The sequence below is a fragment of the Tupaia chinensis genome, unplaced genomic scaffold (assembly GCF_000334495.1).
Source record: "Tupaia chinensis unplaced genomic scaffold, TupChi_1.0 Scaffold000602_1, whole genome shotgun sequence".
Classification (NCBI taxonomy): Eukaryota; Metazoa; Chordata; class Mammalia; order Scandentia; family Tupaiidae; genus Tupaia; species Tupaia belangeri.
This window is the reverse complement of record NW_006160120.1, coordinates 1,768,903-1,781,377: the sequence shown is the minus strand read 5'-3', so window position 1 is coordinate 1,781,377 and position 12,475 is coordinate 1,768,903. Positions and strand designations below refer to the sequence as shown.

The 12,475-nt window shown below is 50.4% G+C and overlaps 1 protein-coding gene across 1 annotated transcript in view; it reads left to right on the top strand.

Annotated features, from left to right (window-relative positions):
* Window positions 1-12,475, top strand: part of SULF2 (sulfatase 2) — an 87,981-nt gene that overhangs the window by 51,822 nt on the left and 23,684 nt on the right. Inside the window, exons 4-6 of the mRNA XM_027775747.1 lie at window positions 4,763-4,914; window positions 9,124-9,293; window positions 12,252-12,402. Of these exons, the coding sequence (XP_027631548.1) occupies window positions 4,763-4,914; window positions 9,124-9,293; window positions 12,252-12,402 (473 nt within the window). The remainder of the gene's footprint in view (window positions 1-4,762; window positions 4,915-9,123; window positions 9,294-12,251; window positions 12,403-12,475) is intronic.

The following is a 12,475-nucleotide window of genomic DNA, read 5'->3' as shown; positions in this document are numbered from 1 at the left end:
GAAAAATTCCGTGGTGCCCGGTAAAGGGCCGTTTTTTTTTTTTTTTTTTTTGGCCAGCATCATTTCCCTCAGGCTCTCGCTACCTGCCCTGCTCTGCACCTAGAGATTGCCCTGCACCACCTGCCCCTGTCCACTCTGCCCTCTGCCCCTCACGGCACCTGCACAGTCCCTGTGCTCCTTCTCCCTTCTCAAACGGACTGGCTCCTTCTCACTGGGGTGTCTCAGGTCAGGTGTCACATTCTTCTTTCATCACAGCCATTTCTCTTCGTTTTTGTCAATTGTTGGCCTCCAGCCAAGTTCCTGTGGATGCAGACACCCCTCTCCAAGGGTGCCGCCATCATAGGTGGCATGGTGGACTCCCATTCTGCGCTGTCTCCATTACTTCCACGTTTGGGTTCGGCTGTGTAACTGTTCAGTTCTTGCGGCACTTTCATTTCATTGGCCAGGTTTTTCCTGAGGTCGTCTATTTCTATAAAATGCCTTGTAGACTTAATCATCAGCAGATAGAGAGGCAGCACAACCCCGCAATCTGCTGTCTGTGCGTGATCTGAGTAACATGCTCAGCGACCAATCAACAGCAGCTAGGCTTTGCAAGAAGTGGCATGATTGGCCATTGATCATGAGGTGCATCTGTTATCTACACAGTGATTGGTAGACTGAAGAACTAGTAGGAAAGTTTGTTTTATACCATTACTGAGTTAATATACAGTGATAACTAACTTTAGACTGTTCTGCATAGAGGCGGGTATTATTTACCTAAACCGTGGGCTCTAAAGTTTCTGTGTACCAGAACCATGTGACGTGAGGGCTGTTCCTGTCATTGTCACTGTCGGTAGCACCCTCATGATTGTGTCATCAAGGCAGTTAGTTCTTCCCTGTCCTGCGGAGCCTCATCCACCGTCTTGGCCAGTTCAGAATCTCCTCCTACTCACCTGTCCTCACTTCCTCCAGGTAACCACTGTCCTATTAAACCCCGAGGGACCCTTCACCTCACACAAGGAGTTTTGCTCTACGCCAGGAGTTGGCAGGCATTTTTGCAGAGGGCTAGAGAGTAAAAATGCTAGATTTGCAGACACCTGGTCTCTGTTGGAAAAAATCAGTTTTGCCATTGTGTAAATACAGCCGTAATGATATGGACATAAACCGGGGGGTGGGGGGGGCTATATTCCAATAGCACTTTGTCCAAGGGAGCCAGCTGGTGGCATATCAGTAACACAATGCTCTCCAATGCTGGACCCACATGAGAAGGTCCCAGGTTCAAGACCCAAGGCTTCCCTGTGTATTCCAAGCACACACGTGTACTCTGGTGACCTGGGCTGGCTGAGGCTGGGGGATCACGGCAGGTTGTGAGGCAGGAGGAGGCTGACTGTCTTCTCTCATAGGAAAAAGGCACTTTAGGGCCAGCCCCCTAGTGTAGCAGTTAAGCCCTGTGCAGAGAAAGCCAGATCCCACATGACCAACCGTCACTTGAATCCTGGCTCTAACAGCCTGAAAAACACATTGGGTATGTGTGCATGCATGCCCCAAATCCTTACAGGATAGAGAAGTAGAAGAAAGAGGATTACAACATGACCACACCCCATTGAGGGGTTCTCTCACTTTTCTGTCTTTCTCTGACAAGCACATGCCTGCTCTAGCAATTAAAAACAACTTTATTTCCGAAAACAAATGGCAGGCTGGATTTGGTTTGCCAAACCCTTCTGTAGCTAAGGGTCTCTCTCTCTCTCTCTCGCTAAGTGTCTCTCTCTCTCTCTCTCTCTCTCTCTCTCTCTCTCTCTCTCTCTCTCAGAATTATTTTATTTAACTGTATTTATTTTTAATTTGACCAGAGCAGGTCAGAGAGAGGAAGAGAGAATGAGAAAGCAAGTCACTAGGTCCAGGACTCAAACCACGGTCAGCCATGTGGGAGTCCAGAGCCCTTAACCACCACGCCACCTGCTGGCCCCTCATGTCTTTTCCTTGGATCTTTTGATTGCAGGTAAAAGGGCTCAAACTGGATTAAGCATATGCGACAGAACAAGAAAGGGAATGGTAGGGCCTACGGCCTACGCAAGGCAGTGTGTCTCGGCTTCGGTGCTGCTGCCATCTGGGCCAGTTCATTCTTTATTGTGGGCAGTGGGGGATGTCTACAGCACCCCTGACCTCCGCTCTTTAGATGCCAGTAGCACCTCCCCACCCAGATGTGACAACCAAAAATGTCTCCATTGTCCAGCATTCTCCCCAGTTGAAAACCACCAATGTAACAAATGCTCATGTTGGAGGCAGCTTCGGGGGAGAGTGGACCCTCAGGGGCTCTCTGTCCCACCACCCATCCCTCTCCATCTCTACCCCTCACCCCTTTCCTCCATCCTGCTTCCCACTCAGACTTGGTGGCAGGATGGCTGCTACATGTCCCGCCAGCTTCACGCCCCAGGGAAGTGCTCTTCCCCAGAAACCCCTACAACTCTCAGGGTTGACTCTCTCTAACTGGCCCCACACGCCTGTCTCTGGCAGATCACAGCAACCTGGTAAATGCAGGACTCTGATTGGTCAGTGAAGGTTACGCAGCCCTGGAGTTCAGGCCAACCGGTGCAGACAGTGGTCCTCCCTGATCCAGGACGCCCAGTGGATGCCTGAAACTCGGGGGAGTATGAACCCTGTGTACTCTACGTTTTTCCACCCAGTAGCCTAGATGAGGGACAGGGAGTGCATATAAAATCAGTATGCCAGTCCTCCTGGTGAAGGGGTGATTCGTGTCCCAGGCTGTTTTCCATTTGATATTTTCAGACCGTAGTTGACCTGGGGTAACTGGAACCATGGAAAGTAAAGCCATGGGTAAGGGGCGCCGCCATACTAAGTCAAAATGAGGGGGTGGTGCCCACAGACCAGAGTAGGGCCATGCAGCCAGAGCAGGTCTCCACCGACAGGAGGCGTTTGCACCTGCTGCCCGAGAGGCAACGGCGAGTGCTCAGTCTTTTCTGTGGGCCAGCTTCTTCCTGGGGGCAGCCATCCCGGGCATCATCATGGCTTTCTTGGCCTGGTGTAAATTCCTCTTAATCCGCTGCCAGGTGGGTCTGCCCCACATGTCCCCAGGCTGGCCCTCCTCTCAGCGATTCCAAGCTTGCAGGATGCCAGGGCTGTACTTTTAATCTTGGTTTTAATTCCAGCTCATTCTCCTGGCTGTATCTCCCAGCCCCAGAGCCCTGGGGGCCCATGCTAATTTGCTTCTCCCACCTCAACTGGTGCCGGAATAACCATTTTAAAAACTGCCTTGGGGAAATCTAATCAAATGAGAGCGAAATCTAATTTGGCACTCAAAGCCTCTGACTGCAGCCCTGTTTTCTAGGGCCTGTGGAGCCAGAATAATCAACTCTTTCTGGATTTTTTAAGGGTTGGGGGTTGGAGAGAGGAAAGCAAAGTGAAAGAGGAGATTCCCGCAGAGGAAGTAGCTCCGGACACCCTGCCGTCCACTGCAGTGCCCAATAGTGGCAGGCTGGGCTTCCTAAGGCAGGGACAGAGCCTCCCACATGCTCCCTCCCCCCAGAAATCCTTACCCCACCAGCGGCCTTGGATTTCAGCCCTTTAGCATTCCAGGCTGCATGCTCATCAGGAAGACCGTGGCCCAGATCTTCAGGGACAACCCAGCAGGCTCCCTAGCAGGGACTTGGAAGGACAAGGAGAAAATGCCCTTCCCTGTGAGGAATTGCTGTGCTTTCATTCACTCCCTGGAAAATTGCATTTCACGAGTGGGTCCCGTACATGACTTTTGCTGAGTATATACATGCATTTCTAGGGCCAGAAGGTACATGGAGATTAAGGCAGCTGGATCCCACATGGCCAACTGCATGGTTCAAGTCCTGGTCCTGACAGCTTGAAAATCATACTAGGTGCATGTATACGGATGCCCAAAATCCCAAGAGGAAAATGGAGGACAAGGGATTGAGCCATAGCCATCCGCCTGGAGGGATTGATTTCTCACTTTCCCTCTCTCTGTCTCTCTTCAGCGAGCACACATGCTCTATAGCAATTTTTTTTAAATAAATGCATTTCTTTTGAGTAAATTTGAAATTTACCTGAAATTTTCATTCAAAATTTGAATTTAAAATTCAAATCACTGTGTCAGGAGACATGAATATATTCGACTTCAGGAGACACTAGCAAAGAGTCTGCCACAGCGCTCAGCCGCATCAACACACCCAGGGCAATGTGCGAGAGTTCCAGTTGCTCCAATGCCCTGCAGCACTGGATGTTGTCATTTGTTTTTATCGTTAGCCACTCTGATCACATCATAGTTTTTCCTATGAACTTAAATGGGGAAAAAATTACACACTTCTTTATTAACCTGCTACTGAAAGTTAGCATGTGCTTCTGTGGTGAATACAGACCCAAACCACATTATGTCAGCAAAACCTGTAACTTTGCCACGCATAGAAGCCACCGATATCTTGATAGCAATTGTTGCAGATACTGCAAAATCAAATGTTATTCCCCCCTCACTTTGATCTCTCCCAGGTCTTGCTTTTAATATATTAATTTTTAAAGGACACATGACTGTATCACAAATCCTTTTACTATTTTGATGACCATATCTCGAAATAATTGATTTTCTCTATAATCCTATGTATTTTATTTTAGGCACGTTAAATCATTTGCAAAAGAACATAGGCTCCAAACACTTGCTGAAATGTTCCACGGCACAGGGGTGTCATTTGAAGGCCGCGGTGGTTTAATAAACATCCTTGGATGATTCCTCACTCGGTCTCCTATCCTTCTCTCCCTCCAGCTTTCTTTGGGAAGTACCTTAATGAGTACAATGGTTCCTATGTGCCTCCAGGCTGGAAGGAGTGGGTCGGACTCCTTAAAAACTCCCGCTTTTATAACTACACTCTTTGTCGGAACGGGGTGAAGGAGAAACACGGCTTCGACTACTCCAAGGTAAGCTGCGCCCTTGCCTGGCCTGGGAGAGACGGGGTCCAGGAGGTTAGGACCCGGCACTGGAGCTGGACTCCCTGGCTCAGATGTGGTATGACACTTCAGTGTGACTTGCAGCAGTTAACTTTCATCCTCTGCTTCTCATTTTTTTTAATCTCCCAAACGATAATCTCTAAGAGTTTGGTTTTTTAACATTTTGCTGAAGCAGATTGTCCTTTCAGGAAGTACACAGAGTGCACAGTTCAAGAGAGTTTCCCAAACTGCATAGACGCCTGTCACCAGCAGCCGAGTAGGCCAGGATGCAGAGGGCACCTCCGCCTGCTGGAGTCCCCTCCTGGAACTTCTTCCACCAGCTCCCTCCCCACAGCATAATCATCTTAGCATTGTATGAGGGACCTTCAAGAAGTTCGTGGCAAGTACACTGTGGAAGAACTATGCGTGGATTTTTGAATGTTTTGCATCAGAATTAACGCGTACAGTAATGTTCATCTTTCCACAAACTTTGTGAGTGCCGGCGTAGATAACTCTGCATCTGGCTGCTGTAGCTTAACATGGCTGCGTTCATTCTGCTGTAACCTCCCATCAGGGCTCGTGCCACAGTGTATGTATCCTGCTGTCATTTGGCACTTAGGTATCCCCAGTGCAGGGCTATTAAAAACAGTGCTGCCAAGAGCGTCTATCTTTTGATTCTTTTGATGTATCTCTTGGTGAGCGTAGTACTTGTCAGTCATATACATTGTCAATCATATACATTCCTCACAACAGAACAGCTGGACAGAGAGCATGTGAGGTTCAGTTAGTGGGTGCTGCCCAAGAGGCTGCCCTCAGTCATGGTGTTCCTGTTTCTACTTGAAATGCACCTGCGGACCAGCAGCTAACATAATGGCTATGTCTGGACTCCCATGTAGCTGACCGTGGTTTGAATCCTGGACCCAGCTTAAACTCATGCCAGGCACGTGTGTGTGCGTGCCCAAGATCCCGAGAGGAGAATGGAGGAGAAGGGATTGCGGTGTGGCCATCCCCCTTGCGGGGTGATTTCTCACTTTCTGTCCCTGTCTGTCTTTCTGGTGAGCACACGCACCCTATAGCAAAAACCTCTCCCTGCCCCGCCCCCGAAAAAAAATGCACCTGATGTAAAGTGCACAATCTTAAGAGGACAGCGAGACTGTGGACGAACTATGCAATGCCTATTGCGGAGCTTCATGTGCATGGAATCATGCAGTATATGTGCTCTTCTGTGTCTGGCTATTTTTACTCAGAGCAGTGTTGGTGAGATTCAGCCCTATTATTGCATATTTCAGGAGTTTGTGCCTTTTCACTCTTTGTAGTATTCTGTTGCATATGGAAGCAATAAGATGTTTATCTATTCAAGAACTGATAGAAATTTTTGGTTGTTTTCAGTTTGGGTCTATTTTGAATTAAGCTGTTGTGAACATCCTTACCTGTGGCTTTTAGCAGTCATATGTACCTGTTACTTTTGGTTATACAGCCAAAGTGGAACACAGGCTGTGCTCAGTGGTGGAGCCAGTTACACTCCCTGCCAGGAATGTATGAGGGTTCCAGTTGCTCTGCTTTCCTCATCAACACTTGGTATTGTCTTTTTTATCAGAGCCATTCTGCTGGGGCTATATGGGTATTTCATTGTGGTTTTACCACAAGGGCTGTTGAGGACCACATGAGTTAATATGTATCTAAGATTAGAAGACACCCTCCACCCATGTACATAATAAATATTCAACATGTATTTGCTTACACCAGGACAGCAGATGTTTTACATCAAAAGCCAGAAACTAAATATTTTAGGCTTCAAAAGTCTTAAGAGTCTTGGGACCAGCAGTTAGGGTAATGGCTATGTCGCTGAACTTCCATGTAGTCGACCACGATTCAAGACCTGGAGCCAGTGGCTTAAGTTCATGCCAGGTGAATGTGCGAGTGCCCAAGATCCTGAGAGGAGAATGGAAGAGAAGGGATTGTGGCGTGGCCATCCCCCCGGAGGGTGATTTCTCGCTTTCTGTCTCTCTGTCTCTCTCTGTCTTTATGGCAAGCACACGTGCCCTATAGCAAAAACCTCTCCTGCTGGGGCTATATGGGTATTTCATTGTGGTTTTACCACAAGGGCTGTTGAGGACCACATGAGTTAATATGTATCTAAGATTAGAAGACACCCTCCACCCATGTACATAATAAATATTCAACATGTATTTGCTTACACCAGGACAGCAGATGTTTTACATCAAAAGCCAGAAACTAAATATTTTAGGCTTCAAAAGTCTTAAGAGTCTTGGGACCAGCAGTTAGGGTAATGGCTATGTCGCTGAACTTCCATGTAGTCGACCACGATTCAAGACCTGGAGCCAGTGGCTTAAGTTCATGCCAGGTGAATGTGCGAGTGCCCAAGATCCTGAGAGGAGAATGGAAGAGAAGGGATTGTGGCGTGGCCATCCCCCCGGAGGGTGATTTCTCGCTTTCTGTCTCTCTGTCTCTCTCTGTCTTTATGGCAAGCACACGTGCCCTATAGCAAAAACCTCTCCAAAAAAAAAAAAGTCTTAGAGTCTCTGTAGCAACAACCCAAGTCTACTACTGTAGTAGGTCGGAAGCCATAGAAAATACATAAACACGGGACTAGCAGTTAGCGTAATGGCTATGTTGCTGAACTCCCACATAGTCCACCGCAGTTCGTGTCCCAGACCCGGTGGCTTAAACTCACGCCGGGCGCATGTGCATGCATGCCCAAGATCCCGAGAGGAGAATGGAGGAGAAGGGATTGCGGCATGGCCATCCCCCCTGGGGGGTGATTTCTTGCTTTCTGTCTCTCTGTCTGTCTGGCGAGCGCATGTGCCCTATAGCAAAAACCTCTCAAAAAAAAAGAAAAATAAATAAATAAACAAATAAACATGATTGTGTTGTAATAAAACTATTTATAAAAAACAGTGGGTCTGATTTAGCCCAGAGGCTATCATTCCTTGAGCCCAGGCTTAGATAATGATGGCAAAGGTAATAATGATAAGGAAGAAGAGCAGAGACTGTGTCATCCAAACTTTTCATTGGAGAAAAAAAAAATCAAGAAAGTAACAGATCCTTCTATTCCAGCTAAATTCACAAAGTCAGCTCTGACATTTCTCTATAGCTGGTACTTTCTGTTTCCAGACTGTCAAATTTATCACTCTCTTTCCCCATCTCCACTGCCACTAGCCCTGGGCCTGGCTTACTGTGATAAACTAGCGTTATCTGGGTTATTGTGACGATTTATTTTTAAAGCGAGATTTTCACTATAGGGCGTGTGTGCTCACTGAAGAAACAGAGAGCCAGAGAGACAGAAAGCAAGAAATCACACACACACCCCCAGAGGGGATGACTGTACTGCAACCCCTTCTCCTCCACTCTCCTCTAGGGATTTTGGGGACCCACACATACGCACCTGGCATGAGTTTTAAGCCACCAGGTCCAGGACTCAAACTCCGTTCACCTACGTGGGAGTCTAGCAATGTAACCATTACACCATCTACTGGTCCCTGTGACAAGTCTTAATCTCCTGTTTTAGAAAATAGAGATTGGGAACCAGCAGTTAGCGTAACGGCTACGTCACCGGACTCCCACGTAGTCGACCGTGGTTCACGTCCCAGACCCAGTGGCTTAAAACTCACGCCAGGCGCGTGTGCATGCGTGCCCAAGATCCCGAGAGGAGAATGGAGGAGAAGGGATTGCGGCGTGGCCATCCCCCCTGGGGGGTGATTTCTTGCTTTCTGTCTCTCTGTCTGGCGAGCGCATGCACCCTATAGTGAAAAACCTCTCAAAAAAAAGAAAATAGAGATTGTCATCATACTTACTTTCTATAGTGATCTAAGAATTAAAGGAGCTAACACAAGTAATGGCGTCGTTTAGCTCTTGGCCCGTGCTAAGCACGCAATCGTGTTAGCTGTCATTCTTTCACTACCGATCATGAATGAGTGGTGAGTTGCCATTTCTCCCCGTCCCTCCTAGCCTTTCCCCTGCTTCATTTTTCTCCACTGACCGGACCACCATTTGCCATTCCGTACATTTTCCTTGTTTGTTGATTGTCTGTGTGCCCCTAGACCATCCACTCCACGAGGGCAGAGATTGCCAGTTCTGTTCACTGCTGCTTCCTGAGGTCTGGCATGGCGCCTGGTACGTAGCAGGCACTCAGTACGAGTACCCAGCTCCTCACCTCTTCTGTCTCCCTCCGCTCCCCAGGATTACCTCACAGACCTCATCACCAACGACAGCGTGAGCTTCTTCCGCACGTCCAAGAAGATGTACCCGCACAGGCCGGTCCTAATGGTCATCAGCCATGCGGCCCCGCACGGCCCCGAGGACTCAGCCCCTCAGTACTCACGCCTCTTCCCCAACGCATCTCAGCACATGTAAGTTTGCACCCTGCCTGGCAGAGCCGCTAGTTAGCACAAAGCGGGGAGGGTCAGGTGTTAGTGATGGGATGAAACAGCAGTGACATGGCTGTGCCTTCTCTCCAGTCCCCTGGTCTAAAGAGCCCCAAAACACTGCTCATGAAATTGGGATACAAGCCCAGCCATCCTGGGTTGCAGAACAAAGCAAGAGACATGAGCCTTCAACTAGCAAGCCATGGCCTCCCACCAAGAAGCCTGTGGATGAAGCCACACGTACCTAATAGGTTGCCTTTGTAATCCTCTATTTTACCTCAGACAGTTAAACACATGTCTGAGAAGGGGGCCACAGCTTCACCAACATAGGCTGAGGTGCTAGCGGTGTGGCAGACTCACTGCTGACCCCTCCACTCTGCACCACATCCCGAATTCTCTGTGTATCAGTTAGCTATTGCCGTGTAACACCTCGCCCCCAGCTGAGCAGCTGAAAACAAACCGTGAGTTATCACAGTGGCTGGGAGTCAGGAGTCTGGGAGGGGGTCATCTGAGGTTCTGACTCAGCATCCCACAAGGATGAGGTCACAATCGAGGTGTCAGCTGGGCTGCTGAGGCATGGTGGGGGCTCACTCACATGGCAGGTCTTTCTATGTGGTCCCCCCATAGGGCTGCTCACATCATGGTACTGGCTCTCTCCAGAGCAAATGATCTGGATGGGCATGGGGTGGGGAGTGGGCAAGACAGAAGCCATAGTCGTTCGTGACCTCATCTTGAAAGTGGCACCCTGTCACTCCTTCATGTTCTATTGGTCACACAGACCAGTCCTTTTACCATGTGGGAAGAGACCACAGAGGGGTGGGGATCAGTGAGGACCGTATTAAATACCGCCTGTCACACTGTGTACCCCTGTGTTATAATGAAGAGACTGAGACACAGAGGTGAGGTGACTTACCTGAGGCCACCCAAGCTGCTAAATGGCAGGGCCAGGATTCAAATCCAGCCCCCACTCCATCCAGCTGGCTAGTAAATCTTTCTGGAAAGTTCTGCTTTTCTCTGACTCTAACCACCTTCAGCTTAGCAGTGACATTTAAGCTGCCCTTGCTGTGACATGCTGGGGCGACAAGGACAGGGCAATTTGGAATCTGCCTGAATATTCAGGGTGTTTAATTTTCATTACAATCAGAATACATTGCCCTCCTCGAACCCCTGGCGGTAATTACTTTATGACAGTGCCTGCCTGGAGTGGCTCCGGAGGATAACGGCAGTGTGTTAACCTTCTGATCCCTGGTCTGCAGGGAGGAGGGTCTGACAGGGACCTGGCCTTGCCTCTCTGGGCAGGACTGCCGGCTCTTCCACACCACTCCCTCCTTCCCAGGGGCCGGCCTCCCCCTGCCTCCCCCAGCGCTCCCCACCCCTCCCATCCTCACAGACAGCTCAGTCCATCTGAGGGGGCAGGTACTCTCGGCTTCACCCCAGCAGCCTGCAGAGTCGTGATGAAATTGTTTGACATTGCCTGCTCATTTATTTTCCCTTCGAAATGAAAATTACAGAAATTGAAAATGAGCAACGCCTGCTCTTACTTACCCAGAGAATCCCCCTTCGCCTTATTAGGGGCGTGTTTGGAAGGCTCTCTTATCTCTGGGGTATAATCATTCCCAAAACAAAACTAGAAAAATGAAAGTTCTGCAGCTGGGACGGTTCATCACGGCCGTCTGACAGTCCAGGCCGTGCGTGCTGTCGGAGTCGCCTGTCAGGGCCTCACCCTGGCAAGTCTGCCAGTGTCCGTGCTGGGGACAGGCCTTGTGGATTCTGGCAATGCTGCTACGGTCCCCTGCCTACTCCACCAGCCCTTCATCACGGCCGTCTGACAGTCCAGGCCGTGCGTGCTGTCGGAGTCGCCTGTCAGGGCCTCACCCTGGCAAGTCTGCCAGTGTCCGTGCTGGGGACAGGCCTTGTGGATTCTGGCAATGCTGCTACGGCCCCCTCCCTCCCCCCCCAGCCCCGACTCCACTCCCCTCCCCGCTCCCCACCCCCACGCAGACAGACACCACGCACATACAGACATACACGCAAAGGCACATACACATACAGATATAAGTGCACACAAACACACGTCAGTAAGAAATACAGACATGCATAGGGTTACAAAGACACAGTCACCTACAGACGGACACAGAGACCTGCACATGCTGCCGTGCACACATGGACTTGCACACAGACCCATACAGCCCCACCAGCCCTCGGAGCTTCCTTTCGAAGGGCGGCACCCCTGTGGGCACAGGGGCCTCTCCTCTTCCAGCCCATGGAACCCCCAGCCAGCGTAGACAATCTTGGGTGGGGTGTGCAGGGCTGTGGCGCCCTGGTCATGAGGGCGAGCCCTCCTCTGTGTTCTCCCTAAAGAAGGCAAGGTCTTCCTCTAGGCCCTTTGGTACCACACGACACCCCTGGGTGCTGGGAGAGGCAAGAGCCACTTCATCTCTAACCAGTTTCCTTTTTCTAAAACCAAAATCAATTGCAAAAGGACATTCTGTGGTCCTCCTGCCTTCAGCACGTGCCTGTCACCTGCTGCGTACAGAGGTCACTGGAGAACAAATATGACATGCCCGAAGCTGTGCTGCTCGGTTAGAGGGCCCAGGCCTGCGCAGGGAGCTGTGAGCTGCCCCCCTTCTTGAAAGGAGAGGTGTGCCCCCTTCTGTGAAAGGGGAGATGCACGGACTCCAGAGGTGTTAAAGACACCACGCTGAGACTGGTGGGAGGGGGCTAGAAAGGCCGTGTTGCTCACCTGGAGGGTCAAGGTCATTTAACGCTGTACCTGCCACGGGCTGTGCACGTGCACCCCTCACCTGGGAGAAACGCTGAAGTGCTTTCCAGCCCAGCAGTCAGTGTCCACCAGTTCCCCCAAACAGAGCAACTGGTGGGGGGCTGCTCGGTGGGGCACAGCACCCAGGCACCCCAGCCTGACGCCCGTGTGTCTCCCACCAGCACGCCCAGCTACAACTACGCGCCCAACCCTGACAAGCACTGGATCATGCGCTACACGGGGCCCATGAAGCCCATCCACATGGAGTTCACCAACATGCTGCAGCGGCGGCGCCTGCAGACCCTCATGTCCGTGGACGACTCCATGGAGACGGTAGGCACCCTCCTGCTGCACCCAGCCCCAGGCGTGGCTCCCGAACCCCGGCCCCCCCGCCGGCTCGCGCGCC